The sequence below is a fragment of the Trichoderma camerunense genome, assembly GCF_050948025.1.
Source record: "Trichoderma camerunense strain CBS 138272 chromosome Unknown V8C40scaffold_20, whole genome shotgun sequence".
Taxonomy (NCBI): domain Eukaryota; kingdom Fungi; phylum Ascomycota; class Sordariomycetes; order Hypocreales; family Hypocreaceae; genus Trichoderma; species Trichoderma camerunense.
In genome coordinates this window covers 218,484-233,940 of record NW_028145350.1, presented here as the reverse complement: position 1 = coordinate 233,940, position 15,457 = coordinate 218,484, and the positions used below count along the sequence as shown (strand labels likewise).

At 46.1% G+C, this 15,457-nt stretch overlaps 2 protein-coding genes across 2 annotated transcripts; one reads left to right on the top strand and one right to left on the bottom strand.

The window, feature by feature from the left end:
• Positions 1-1,081: 1,081 nt before the first annotated feature.
• On the top strand, positions 1,082-4,904 carry V8C40DRAFT_282995 (uncharacterized protein; the record flags this gene model as incomplete). The annotated part of the gene is made up of 2 exons (XM_083221888.1): positions 1,082-1,251; positions 1,302-4,904. The coding sequence occupies 2 exons, from the start codon at positions 1,082-1,084 to the stop codon at positions 4,684-4,686; spliced, it is 3,555 nt and encodes a 1,184-aa protein (XP_083068883.1). The 3' UTR covers positions 4,687-4,904.
• A 6,630-nt stretch (positions 4,905-11,534) lies between these two features.
• On the bottom strand, positions 11,535-15,412 carry V8C40DRAFT_255172 (uncharacterized protein). The gene is made up of 3 exons (XM_083217990.1): positions 15,041-15,412; positions 12,816-14,972; positions 11,535-12,758 (listed from the first exon to the last, which is right to left on the bottom strand). Exons 1-3 carry the CDS (start codon positions 15,242-15,244, stop codon positions 12,261-12,263), a joined length of 2,859 nt encoding a protein of 952 aa, XP_083068882.1. The 5' UTR covers positions 15,245-15,412; the 3' UTR covers positions 11,535-12,260.
• Between the last annotated feature and the right edge of the window lie 45 nt (positions 15,413-15,457).

The window sequence follows — 15,457 nt, the reverse complement described above, 5'->3', positions numbered from 1 at the left end:
GAGCGCCACATCGATCCCCAATAAAGCTCGCAAGAATGCTCGTCTACGGACAACCTACAGTTCTTTTGGTCAAGATGGCATCACGGCAACCGCAAATGCTTATGGGCACTTGCTTCAAATTACTCAATATTTCGGCAATAAGCCATCTGGATTTGTCGCTGTCAACCTTGACGATACAGAAGAGCCGCATTTTGTCAAATGGCGCGCACATGACCTGCAACAGCAATCCATAGATCCAACCCAAGGAATGCGCCTCTTATTTCAGAGACCAGACGATGATACATCTGCCATCGACATATGGGACACGAATCCCAAAACGATGTCGGTGCCAGCGAATGTCTCGCCCTCACCGCTAGTGATAGCGCCACCACGAGCGAAAGCATCATCAAAGACGAGTCGATATGATGTGCCAGTGCCTCGGCCACAGTGGGTAAATCAGTCAGAGTCAGGGTCAGGATCAAATGTTAGATTTGTGCATAATCGTTGGCCGCGTTTCTCTACAAAGACACCCGTATTCGATATAGACATACAATATGTCATATCCAACAAGACTGTCTATCAAATGTACACATTCAAACTCTGTCAGGGATCACAAATCTTCTCTTCTGAGATTCCGACAATCATCATAGATACCAACTTATTGCTCCGAGATCTAGATTTTATGGCAGGAGAACAGATGAAAGAATTCGGTCTAGAGCCCCATTATTCTAGTCGCATTACAAACGACGGCTACAGTGTAGCCAGGATGCATAGCGACTATCTCTATCATAGGCATAGTGACGGCCGAAACGCAAACAAGGACGATCGAAACACAATCGCTCTGTTCATATCACCCTTCATTAATGAGCGGCCTCAGCAACCTCAGCAGTTTTCGGAACCTGCCCCTGAAGATCTCGACAATTACTTTGTGACGCCAAATGAGCAAGCTTTGAACGATTTGATCGAAAACAAGACACTCGAAATTACATTAGCATATACATTAAGATTGATCACTTCAAAGGAAGAAGACATCGCGACGTCTCCAGTGTCAGCAGCAGATCTCAGGAAAGCAAAAGAGCAGATCAACAGACGTTCTCCAGACATGGTACCGATTACCATTGACAAACACCTTGATTTTGCTTTGAGCCGAAATTTAGAGCACATATTATCTGTCTGTAGCATTCCCGTCTGGAAAGTTTCGGAAGAGATTTATACAGTTGCCCTGACTTGTGGTGATATTTCTGGTCATCGGATTTCTGGGAAAGCAAGTTTGTAAGTTGATGATGAGATACCTTTACGTTCCTTGAAGCTAATATTCGCAGCCATGCTTTTCAATTCTTGCTCTTAGCCTACCAATACTTCGATTCCAAGGTTCCAGAAAGCGGCCTATGCAAATTGGAAAAATGCACATGTGAGGACTATTGTTGCAATATGCGCTCCCGCATCTTTCGAGTGTGTCAGGGACATCTGGAGTGGCTCTTTGGTGAAGATCATGGTTTCAGTCCTCACAGGTGGGCTACCGGGAGAGCAATCGCCGGATGGGAAAGCAATCCTACTCTATCCGAAAAGTCCGTTGTTGACGCCTCTCTTAACATTATTAAAGCCGCGGACTTTTATCGGATATCGAAAGCAACGCCGGATACCATTGACGACTTCAGAGGCGATGTTAACGACTGGATTGAAGATCTTCATCGGAACAACCAGGACATCGAATATGTTTTCCCACATTCCTCGGAAGACCTGCCGCTGCAGTTCCAATTATCTGATCATGCTATAATCTGGCGCGCTCTCAAGTCTTTGGAATTGATCGGGCTTAGTTCAGAGCTCAAAGCTAATACCATACCCGGGCGCCGCAAATCTAGTTACTCGTCTAGGAAGATCCAGGACAGCATATTCAAGAAGTTCACCACAGATTGCACGCAATTGAGCGAGCGTTTGATGGCGACTTCACGCAGCTTATCCGAGACCAGTTTCCTACTTCACATGGACGACACTGCGACACTATATGCTATGAAAATGGGTTTATTCGATCTTCCAAAAAGAGAAGAATTAGTTCGGAGAATGACTATTGAGTCAAATGATGAGCCAGATAACGTGGCTCCAGGAATCCCAGTTGGCGCATCAACTAGCAGGTCAGATAACGACTTGACGGATCCGTGGAGAAATAAACACGAGGCTTGGATGGCTACAATAGATAGCCAAAAACTGCACGAAGATAACGACGACGATAATTGGGATCATCCCCTCCAGTATGCATTGGCCATGGTCTTATCTGCAAGAGGCATACATATGAATTCTCAAACGCCCGCACAAATGTACACATTTGCACGATCGATACTGCTGCAAAGCTCCTCTCCAAATGGACTGTTCCCCGGACTGTTGGACGAGAATAAAGACCCGGCTCTTTTCGAAGATGACGATGCCTATTGGCATGCTTCGTTTGAAGTACCGTTTATTCTCTGGGAAACGAAAAAGTATTCGCCAAGAACTGAAGAAAATAGCACCGATGAAACTTCCAGCTCATTTTTACTACGACGGAACTCAGCTGAAGCCTCTATTTCTGGCGCAGGCTTTGTAAAGAGATATGAACCGTTTACCGAAACTTCTGATTTGGGGCCCAATTACGAATGGCTTTACAAGGAGCCTGAATTCTTTGGCTTTCGTATTGATCTGTCATCAAAGGCCATTGAGAAGTTTTGCGAAGATCACAGACGGAATGTTGAGAAAGGTTCTGAGACCATCAACAGAGCAGTTGATGCGGTTCAATCTCCAAAGCAAGATACTCTACAGGATTATGGATATATTATCGACATATCAGGGCCTGAATATACCAAAATACTTGGCCAAAGAAACTTGCCTTTCAGAATTTTCTCACCTGACAAGATTCGATCTTTCATTGGAGGAGTTCGCGACACAACGAATGCGAAGAAGAGGTTCTTTCATTTTTACCGTGCCAACTTGGATGTCGCATTGAACTGTTATCTGGCGTCTTCAGAAGAGGAAGAATTATCCTCTTTCTTCGACAAGCATTCGTCATATAGTAAATATTTCTTCGAGGATACGACTGCCATCTTCAACAAATGGGTAACAGAACTGCATTTGTCGTTTTATCAGGTCGTTCCGGATGATGCCACTTTCCGGGCCATCCCTTGGACGGAGACGTTTAAGTTTCCAGATTCTGCAGGAAGTGAAAGCGACAAGCGTGTTGGCCGTGCTGTTATGAGCTTCAGATTTGATGGAGATGTTTTTGACCATTATTGGACGTGTCACTTTTTTGATCATAATCCACATTGGTTGTCTAACACTCAAGCAGGCCGTCCACTAATTAGCTCGAGGCATGTGAGCGGTACTTTAGAAGCCGACCCCTGGCAGCAACGGAGAGTTTTGGAGCTTTTGCTATTTGACATCATTCTTAAAGAAATGATCAAAGGTACCAAAGGAATTCTTGAAGAGATCATGACGAGTGTTTTGACAAGTTCCCACTCCCACAAACATCGAGCTACGGATCAGCCGACGGTCGATTTTTCTGAAATCGATGCATCAACTCTCTTGAATGCCCTTGAAGTGCTTTCCAAGGTCGACAGCAACACTTTCGCTTCGAAAAACGAACTATGGAACAAATTCCAGCGTATTCTTCAAGTCATCGAAGACGACCTCAAAGAGAGCCTAACAATGATTGCACTTTGGACAGATCGAGAGGAAAAAAGAAACATTATCAAAGCGGGGTGGACTCCTCGCAAGGAGCAAAAGTATCAAGGAGCAATATCCAGATTGAAGCTGCTCAACAGTCATAAAATTCACGAGCTGAGGAGATGCGGTGCTAATGTAGCATCGTTCAACATGCTACTTACCAGAAGATTGGAGGTAATGCGCAACGACTTGGACACCAAAAGCAACGTTGATATTCGACTCTTCACATATGTGACAGTTGTCTTTCTTCCCGTCAGTTTTGCCACAGGAGTGTTCAGCATGAGCGGTGCGCCAACAAGGGAGCTGTTGGGTAGCATGGCTTCGACAGCGTGTGTTGCTCTGTTGATAACTGTGGTAGCATTACTCAACGCAAAAGTCTTGGGCGCAGAACTCTTCGGGCCCATCTTTAATGGTATTCGACCGCTGTCCGAGGCAGCACTGCGTCCAATATTCCGCTTTTGCACTGGATTGATCTATCTGGTCTTACTCTCCATTATATCGATTTTGCCCAACAAATGGATTTATTTCCTTCAAAAAAGAATTGCAAAAGCAGCATCGGAGCAGTCAAGTCTGCAGACCAGTGCAAATGAAGGCTTCGTCGACCGCAAAGTAAAGCAAATCCGAAACAAAGTAAAGGCAATTGAAAAGGAAATCGGGGAAGAAGAAAGAGAAAGGAGAAGGAAGCAGAAAGAAGAGAAAAGGAGAAGGAAAGAAGAGGAAGAAGAAGAAAGGAGGAGGGAAGAGGAAGAGGAAGAAGAAGAAAGGAAAAGAGAGGGAGTGAAAAGAGAGTCAAAGGAAAAAGAGGAGGGGGTGGAGGAGAGGCGAGAGGAGGTCGCGAATTTACGTCAAGCCGACCAAGGTCCAGCGGCAGCAAGAGGACGCACCGGAGATTCTAGCGACGATACAGTCGCATTGTCTAACATGGATGTCGATGAAGGAGCTCCAAGAAACATTTTCGAGCGGATACGATATCGGTTTGGGGGTGGAAGGTCAAGAATTAATAGGTCGGATGTATAGCTCAAATGCTTTAGGCGAAAACTTTCGGCGCAATCGTTGGTGTCTCACTTTCTAGCATTGCGTTATCTGGGGGGAAATTTGAAAAGAATTGCAATTCAAGAATAACTTAATGTTTGTCACATCGATTTGTTTGAGCAATCTCAGACGCGAAAGAAACTCGCTGGACTCATGGCCGGTGAGCGAGGCCGCTAGGGCTATCACTCAGCGATACAGATACGTAGCCTCAACACATTTCATAAGACTGTGTGACATGAAAAGCCAACGCCAACATGGACATTGTTGCCTAAATGGCCAGTTTACGGGTATACGCATAAAAGTTGCCACCCGACGCATGCCGTGCATATAGGCTGATATTTGAGTCCTTGTTGGTTGTTGAAGGAAGGCATCAACGGAAAACTGCCGCCAATTTCGACGCATAGTATACAAGGTTTGTCCATTATTGGCTCACTATGCAGCCTTCCGTCTCTCCTTGCGAAGCTAGGGTGATTATACGACAGCCTATCGTGATTGTTTCTGCCAGTATCAGTCTGAATACTGTTGGTTCGTGCCTGAATGAATGGGTAACGTCTCTTAATTTCGCCTGTGACTGAATCCATTCGATACGAAGGGATTTCGTTTGTAACATGTATCAGGACAACAAGGAGGCTGGTATAAAGAAATTTCTAGGAGGGTAGCATGAACAGGAGATGGATATACAGTTGCTTCGGGTTCAATTGGCGGCGAAATTAATGTACCACCAACAGCCTCACCCTACATACTTGACTCTGGTTGTACCAAGCCCTCTTCGCCAAATTCAGCCTATCATTACAACAAGATATATATCACTGATTCGAAATGGACTTGTATGCATGCGAGGTGGCCAATTATGTGCGGCCAACAGAATGAACCGTTTTTCATCATGTATCTTTGACGAAAACAAAAAAGCCGTTATCATCGGTTACCTGCATATAACGACCCAACATACCAATTGTGTGCTTATCTACTCCTTGGAAAACACTTCACTATGCGATGAACAGATGTGTGGCTACTCTTCATAACACTTAATAAGCATTATTCATCTTTGTAGCAGTCCCCCCTAAGATAAGTCGTTCCCAAGCAGCATTCAAGTATCATTACGGCTCCAGGACTTTGCTCGTGGCCGTACAAGTCCTTTTTGAGTCTATTTGAGCCCCCTTTCAAGACAGATATTGTATTATTGTTACCACCTGGCTTTCCAAAAAATATTCTAGAGCAAGCACTGCTAGAAGGTCTACTCATTTAACGAGAAGAAGACGGCCTACAATGTCGACGCCTATGAGTACCGGTATTTTCTACATATTGGCATTTTTTGATATCATTAACTAATAGACCACGTTTATAGACCAGGAATCCACGTTACTCTCTGACGGCGAAAACGAGCAGATTAGTTGTTGCTCGACCTACGCCTCCTTTGGGGATAAAGGTGTCACCGCTACAACGAATTCTCATGGTCACTTGCTGCAGATTACGCGCTACTTTGACCATGAACCATCCGGACTTTTTCGTGTCGACCTCACTGATATCCTACCATCACGTTCAATTGCTCATCGCATGCAGAAGTTACAAGACTACTGTAGAGACCCCAACGCCGGAGTGGGAGTTCGAATTGAATATTCTATGGATGTCGATGCTCATAGTGGGAGGCCAAGTGAAGAGGTGCCAAATGAAGAGGTACCAAAACTAGATTTCGTACATGATCGTTGGCCACACTTCGTTACAAAAACACCAGAATTTGATCTTAAAACTCAATACTTTGTCTCTGAGAAGACAGTGTATCAGATATATACCCTCAAGCTCTGCCAAGGAGAAGGCCATATTGCGGAAATTCTACAACCAACTATAAATATCGAGTTGTTCCTTCGAAACCTTAGTGTCAAGGCAGACAACGATAGGAGTTCCAACTCGAACAATAACGATCCTCAGGACACTCACTACGAAGAGTATTCCAATCATCTATCACCGGATAAAGACTACGTCAAGAGAACCCGCAATATCCGCAACACAGCGCATGGTCATCAGCATGTTATTGCTCTATTTATAACACCATTCATTAACAAACACCCTCAAAAATTTAATGTTAAGCCTGAATCTAGAGATTGCCGCATCATTCTAGAAGAAAGCGTCTTGAAGGATTTCAGGAGAGGAAGTGAGCTGGAGGTTATCCTGGCTTATCGACTGGAGTTGATTTCTTCAAGAGAAACAGGGTTCAATTACTTTGTTTCTTCAAGAGAAATAGGGTTCAATAACTTTGTTTCTTCAGGAGAAACAGGGTTCAATTACTCTGTTTCTTCCGAATCTCTTTCCGACGCTCAGGCTGTGCTGGGGAAGCCTTTCAAAAGACCGGTATTAACCCAAGATGATCATTTCAATATGAATTTGAGACGAAATCTGGAGCATATCCTATCCGTTTGCAGTATTCCTGCCAGCTCTGATGCTGATGGAAATAACCCTTCCATTGCCCTAACATGTGGAGATATCTCGGGACATAGAATCTCAACAGAAGCAAGCTTGTAAGTGATACGCTCAATCTTTTTGATCTTGATTTTGCCGTGATTAACATGATTAGCCATGCTTTTCGATTCCTTCTTCTGACGCTTGAGCATATGAACAATCAATCTAGCGGTGTATACCAGTTAGAAAATGACTCGGGAGAAGACAATTATGTGGCCAAGATGAGATTCCGCATTATCAAAGTATGTCAAGGACATTTAAGATGGCTTATTCGCGGGAACGCGAAATCAGATTCCGAGGTCTTGAGTCTCAACGGCACAGGCAGCGACGCTACAATAGTCGATGATGATAGCAATCCCAACGTGCTCAAGCAATCACTCATCAGTACATCTTTTCAAATCATCAAAGCAGCAGAGTTTTGTCGAACGGTCATGTCAGACGTTTCAGAAGAAACAAAACTCGAGATTGCGGAAGGGTTCCGCACCATCGTCAGCAAATGGACTGCAGCCCTTGGTGAAAAAAACAAGGGGGGTGACTTTTTGTTTCCAAATCTGAGAAAAGAGAGAGAGCAATGGGTATTCCATCTCTCTGACCACGCCATAATTTGGTGGGCTGCTAAATCAGCAGAAGAACTCGAACTTCGAGTTGATAAAAACCTTGGTACCTACATAAGCCGAGATGGGGTGATCTACTCTAAGGAGATCCAGAAAAGTCTTTTAAAGAGATTCACAATCGGACATCCATCATTTGAGAAGCATATGATTGCAATCTCCAGAAGCTCTAATGAGACGAGATTCCAATTTCAGGCCAAAGACACTGTTCTTTTTTATGCTATGGATCTCGGGCTATTCGATCAAGACGATCCGGCCGGGGGTGGATCCTCCACCTGGGAAAATAAAATCGAAGCCTGGAGATGTACGGTGGACTACCAGAAAGAATGTGAAGATGATCAAAATGCACATTTGAATTGGTATCAGCCACTCCGTTATGCCTTGGCATTACTTATGTCGTCGAAAAGCAAACGAATAACGTCTCAGGCAATTTTTCAAGTGCAGGAAGACGCGAAAAATATACTACTCCAAAGATATTCCTCTAATGGATTGTTCTCAGGCCATCCTGATGAGAACAAAAGGCCTACTATGTTTGATGGCGATGGTACGAGTGATCTCTTCTGGTCGGCAACATTTGAAGTGCCATATATTATATTGAAGTATCCAATGGCTCAGACGCCAAGCGAGATCCCAGGAACGAGTATCACTGCGACCACTCCATCACCTCAGGGTTGTAGTGTCTCGTCGTCACTTTCGTCAGCAGAATCAACAGCATCTGATCCCACTCTAAAATCGGTCAGAAATAAAACAATACCAATGTCACCTATTGAGATCCCGACTAGCTGGCAGAGTCCGCTAATGAAGCATGGGGTACTATTCAACAATGCCATTGACCTGGGGAAAATTGTTGAGATACCAGATGAGTGGCTGTATAACGAACCAACATTTTTTAGCTTTCATCCCACTATATCTTTGAGCATTGTTGAGGAGTTTCGTAAAGAGTTGCGTAAAATTCATGCTAAAGAAACGTCAGGGTATCTGCCTTTCCTGGCCAAAGAATTGTCAAAGGATCTGGGATCTTCTTCGATGGCCAAGATCAAACGCCTTTTGGGAATGGAGACTTATAAAAAGATCTCATCTGAGACTATTAAAGAGCTAGAGATAATTCTCGGAAACCAGACAGCCTCCTGTACTATGCAAGTAGTCCATGGGGCGGCGGCTATGGTGGACCATCGCTTGCTCGAAGGCGAGCCGATGGGCTATATCATTGATGTGCCCAGAGTTAGGCATCATAAGGAGAGAAAAGAATATGATTCAGTTGGAATATCATCAAGCGCCTCTTTGATCAAACACCTAGGCACCAGGCGCACACCAAGCGCCTCAAAGAAGAGAATTTTCCATTTTTCTCGTGCCAGTTGGAGCATCGCGCTCGTCTGCTACTTTGCGTCGTCAGAAAGGAATGAAATCTCATGCTTCTTCGATAGACACGCATCATTTAGTCCGTATTTCTTTGAAGATACGATAGGGACACTTAATAAATGGGTAACCGAGGTACATTTGCCTTTTTATCAGATTCTTTCTCCTACAAAATCTTCCCAATTTATCAGAAGCGTCCATGAACTGGGAAACAGAAAGACTATTCCTGCGCCAAAAATGATTCATCTTCCTCATTCAGACTCGAAAAAATCCAAGGGAGCCAAGATTTTGAGCCGAGCTATTATTAGCTTCAGATTTGATGGAGATCTTCTTGATCGCTATTGGACGTGCCACCTGATTGAATACAGGCCGCAACAGATGTATGATCCAAAAGAAATGTTTTTTGATATTCTCACACAACAAATTAATGGAGCTGTCAAGTCTAATCCTTGGAGACAGCGCAGAGTCTTGGAACTTCTTTTGTTGGACAGAACTCTACGGGAGATACTGAGGTGTACGGAGGAAATCCTTAATGAGGCCAAGGGCATACTAAGAGCTGCTAAAGGCATTGGGCACGATAATTGCAACCATGGAGCTGAAGAATGCAACGCACAGTTCTCAGATACTCAAAGTCGAAAGGTAAAAGCCAGCAGGGACATTTTCCGTTCTAACGATTCGCTGTATAGAATGCAGCATGTACTCCAAGAGGTGGAGGATGACCTGAACGAGAACTTGGCAAAAATGCAGCTCTGGAAAAATCGACAAGACGGGCGTGGTCCTGATAAACCAAGATGGACTCTCAAGGATGAATACCGCTACGGCGGCGCCATATCAAGACTTCAAGCATCCAACAACTTCTACATGGAAGAGCTGGCCCGCTGCCGAGCCAAGATCCTGGCTTTCAATTCGCAACTTACAAGGGAGATTGATGCCTCCCGCAGTGATTGGGAGATGCGCACCACCAATAACGTGAGATTGTTCACATATGTCACGGTTGTGTTTCTTCCAACCAGCTTTGCCACCGGCGTGTTCAGCATGAATGGAATTCCTCCAACACACGTGACACGTCTCGTTGCAATTACCGCAGCTATTGCACTACTCCTGACCATTGTTGCTTTGATTAACGCCAAAGATCTAGAAAGAATGCTGCGGTATGTTCGGGATAGAATATACTACCGATTCCGAGATTGGCTAGCCCGTATTTCACATATATCGTGGCGGATTGCCAAGGACAGAGCAGGCTTAATCTTTGAAGCAATCTCTGAAGCAACCTTAATCTTTGAAGCCATCTTTGAAGCAATCTTTGAATTTTTATTATTCATCATCAGTAAGCTCGTGAGCCTCGATGATCGCAACCCAATTCAGAAGGTTCGTGTCGACTTTGAAAAGACATTCGGCGGCACGGGAAAGGTAGACGACGACCTATCGGGTGAAGATCTTTTGGGCTTATTTGATGACTTAGGTCAAAGGAACAGCGGTAACCTGTTCAAGATTTGGCAGGAGAGGTTGAAACTTTGGCAGGAGAAATTGAAACAGGAGAGGTTGAGACAGAAAGAAATAATCGTGGTTTCAGAAGTTGGCAGTAAGAGTGGTTCGTCATAGTTCGTTACAACAGATTCCTAGATTTGCATTTCATAGGTAGTCAATAGTATTTGGTATGAGCAACACAGCGTCATGACACTATGCAGTTATTTACATTTAACATTTCTTTAATCACATGCCAGTTATAACATTCTCCAGCTCACAACATGTAATCCTTGCATATTCTCTGAGTACTATATGAGTGCCATCTAAATCCCCTCACCAACGTGCTTCCATCCCCTATAGTGTCCAGAAACTAGAGCACGTAACTCTCTCATTTTGACAGCTATCCCTTGCATCTAAGTCGCAGTCTGTGTACATTCCGCAGTCACCGTCCTATAAATCGTCCCACAACCCCTCTGACAAGTCGGACATGGCGCCAACACCGTCGGCGTGGCAGCCGGACAATCACAAGGCTTCGTAACGATCTTGAGCAGCTCGCAATTTGGATGAGGGCCACAGTGCTTAAGATCGATGAGAGGGCATGTTGCTGGGATAGTAGCGATCGGGCAGCCTTCTGGGTAGTCTATAGGTACACCGAGGCCCATGCAACTTTGTAAGGAGGTTAAGAGAAGTCTCAAGAGAGAATTTGGATAGTTCGCTTACAGGCCTGCTTGGAGCAATGCTACTACCGTAGTTTGCATAAATGTCTTCATGGTGGCGGCAAAAAGGTTGAGAGTGTATTGTTGACTATGAACTATATGTTGAAGAGAGAATTGATCGTGGGAAATGCTCTACTTAAATAGGCATAGAGATAACCTTATTATACCATAAACTATACATTCAAAGGGAGGCAACAAATCATGCCGAATTATCCGTAAGCCCCTTCCTCTCCTCTAGATCAGCCGCAGCGTAGCAACCCGACGTGAGACTGTCTCAGTGCTATTCTAGTATAAGGCGCAGCGATTGGTTATGCCACGCTGTCTGTCAAGTCTCATTGAGACCGCAGCTGCTGGTCTCAGTTGGTACCTCCAATAGTATCAGCACTTGGCCAACGCTCGAAGGATCGTTAAAATCCTCGATGAATTTTTTTGTCTAGATCTCGCCCCTTTAACTGGCCGTGTGGCATTGCTTTTGGTCACTCGATGCTCTCTGAGATATGCTGTGGCCCTCCACAAGTGTTGTTCAAGAACGTTTATATCTATTTCCGGAGCCTACTACCGATGTATCTTATCCTAAATTTAGTATATAGACGCAAGTTACCAATTTGTTTGTGGTCAAAGTAGCTTTTGTATACCGACAGTCTTGGTGTCCCCAGCACGGACATAACTCCTTGTCCTCGTCATGTATAACTCAGCCAGCACATCTCATTCTGCTTTCACCACATGAGACACCCAAAAAGCCAAATAAATTCACTCCCTAGAACCTAGAACCCCAAACTAAATAAAATGCTTCGCTAATCTTCAAATCCATGATGCACTGCTTTTGCCGCTTGCGCGTACAGGCCGCTAATATAGTATTAAAGTCATGCTACAAAATAGCTCTTGAGAGCGTTGAAAAGAAGCGCCGTAAATGCGATATTAAATGGCAAAATAATCATGAGGGTATTGTGTGCACTCATAGTTTGGAACGAACAACCTCGAGACGGTACTTTACGTCCTTGAGGGCTTTGTTGGTTGGCTTCCAGTCGTCGAATTGTCGCAGTAGCTCCTCCGTTTCAGCGCTGAGCTGCGTCTTGACGAAATCCTCTTCTAAGAGACCTCGCATGATCCATGGTAGGACATATGGATTCGATGACGCCAAAGGCGTCGTCTCTCGCTTTGGGATCACACAGGGGGTTGGTTGTGCCGTGCTGGTCGTTTCCAGGGCGTGTATGATGGCAAGATCATATACAGCCGAATCGAAATAGAGGCGTGAGTGGCCTTCGCCCGAGTATAGCGATCCAGCAAGGGCCGCAGACAGCTCACGGATGAGGCCATGATCCGATATTCCTAAATTACGCAGTTTGAGTGCGAACCCGATAAGATGCGATATGAAATCCGGAGCATGTACTCGACCGTCAATGAAAACGGCGCGGTAGATGTAAGGATGGTTTGCAGGCGAGTATACAGCAGACTATAGAAGTGTTAGCTATTTCTGTACGACGGATACCTGGAACGATCTCCTCCTTACCTCCATGGGAACAAGCTGGTCATCAATACTGCCCACGAACGTAATACGAGCTCCAAAATCAACAACGCGCTTGAGACAAGCCTCAAATCGTTGCGAGTTATTGCTCTGGGGATCTCCAAACTCCCACAACTCAGCTGCTGAGCCCATGAGTATGCTCGACTTGTAGTCAGGAAAGGGGCCAAGTGCCACGCCGGCCATGGCACAGACACCGATTCTAGTGTCTGTCAGGACACCAAGATCAATCAACTTCTCCAACAGCATGATGCTGACCGGCACTCCCTGAGAGTGACAAGCAATAATCACTAAATCGGCCTGGCGGATATGCTCAATCCAGTTAAGAAGAAGCTTCCACAGGTTTGCCACTCTATCGTTGATTCTGCCTTCTCCTTCGAGGGCAACCTTCTCAATCTCACAATCAGAACAGCCATGGCTTTCAGCCCATTTGCGAATGGCATCAGCAGCAAGTCCAACAAATCGCAAAGATGTACCCGTCGGTTGGCCAATCATGGGACGCAAATATGAGGCTGGGAAAAACCCGTGAACTCCAATGGCGACGGCCTTGCGGATCTTCGGGGGGTCCTTGACCCGGAAAACGTGGTTTGGAGGCGGTTGCGAAGTCCGAAGCACCAGATTTGTAATTTGTCGTAGGATCGAGGGATTTTCTTTCATCTGATAGGTGCTAGAAAACGAAGGAAGGAGAACATTTGGTGGTTCTTTTACAGTGGCTTCGCTTTCAGTAGATGGCTTCTTCGTTACGGACACGGGTTTCTTCTTCTTGGAATCTGTCCTAGCCAGTGGCTTTGAGTGAGGTAGCTCCAGTTCACTGCCGACTTGTGAATGAGGAGTAGTAGAAAGTCGGTCGACGGGAGCTGATTTTGTGCTGTCTGCTGACGGTGGCCGCACAGAATCGAGGTCCATTGATATAGGTCTAATTCGTTTACTTCTGCGCCAAGACAAGACGCCAGCTGGTGGTTCTGGTGGTGTAGAGTCTTCTTTGGAATCCTTGGTCGCCGACTCAGAGATTCTTCTTTCTGCTATAGGCAGTGGCTGGACCTCTGATCCCTCTCCCATCACTGCAATTCGTCCCGATTCTGGTGAGGTAGTCTTCCCTTTGCTTTTCGGAGAGTCTCTTGACCAAAAGGCCCAAGTAGAGCCTGCTTTAGGAGGAGGACTCTGAGCTGCCTCTGGCTCAGGTTCTGTCATGTCTTTGGCTGGCACATCTCCAGCCTTGCCCTTTGAATCCTCGTTGAGGTCTATCTTGGACTTTTTGCTCGAAGCTCGTGAGACTGAAACGGTCGACCCTTTCTTGCGTTCATCATTAGGAACAGCCGTTTCGCCTGGTGACCCCGTGGGTTTTGTATCCGCTCCTTGTTTTGGAGACATTTGTACTTTTGGAACTGGCTGCTCCTTGGTTGGTTCCGGCTGAGTTTTTGGAGCTGCTTTTGCTTTGGGTTGAGGAGTTGAATACCAATACCCAAACCAAGAGGTCGCTGGTGGAGCTTCCGCAACGTTCCCAGGTGACACAGGCTCAGAAGGAGGCGCTGGTTCCGAGGGCGGGGCTGCCTCGGCAGGCTCGATGGTTTCGGCAGGCTTCGCAGCTTCTTCCTTTATTTCTTCAGGGCCCGGAGTAGATTTTGCAGGGGGCTCAACCGGCGCGGGCTTAGCCCACCAGCCGCCGAACCACCCAGCCGAAGGGACCTGCTTCTGTGGAGCATCAGTTGCTGGACCATCTTTGTCGGCGGGAGCCTCTGGAGGTGGCTGCTGCTCTTGCGCCGTTGTAGGGTCTGAAGCTTTCGGCTGCTGCTCGGCAGGGGGTTTCGTATCTGGAGCCGAGGGCATCTCTGGTGCACGTCCTGTATCCGAAGATTTCTTATCTCCTAGACGTAGAGAGCCCACACTTTTATTCGCATCTGATTTCTTGTCTATATTTGAGGTATTCGAGGTGTTGGTCGATATTGTAGGGGGTGGTAGAACCGGGCCGGCGTCGTCGGTTATGCTCGCGTCGTCTTCGCTTCGTTTTGCTTCAAATCGAGAAAAATCGGGCGCATTCCTTGACTTCACGGTGCCTCCGAGTATATTTTCTCGAGCAACCGATGTCGAGGCCGTCGCCTTCTGGGGCTTCGACCACGAAGCGTACCAGCTGTTGGTCTTCCGAATCTATCGCCCAGTAAGAACCGGTTCGTCCAGGGGTTCGCACATCGATGTATGAAAAGGGGGGGATTTACCTCTTTCACCCTTTGTGACGCATCAGAAGACTTGCGTTCGCTGTTGGAATCGGTTTGTGGAGGCTTTTTCTGGTCGCTAGCTTGCTGCGCCGAGGCAGATGACGCTCGTGACAGTGACGTCTCAGGCGACAAAGCTGTGGTTGGCAAGCTCAGCGAGCTCAGTAGAGTGGGATTGGGGCGTTGCCTCTTTCGAGGAGGCATCATGAACGCTACGAGCGTGAAGGGCAGGCCATAAAAGAGATGGAGATGACGCGCAGTTCTAGGCGGCGATGATGAAAGGTTGAAGTAGGCAGACGGATTGTTGGAGGCAGCTTGAGATTGTTGGTACCTCGGAGGCTACTTTATTCGGCGGATTCCGCAGGTACTCCCAACAGTTGATGACGATGCCTGGAGGCGCCACGACACGCGCCACCTACA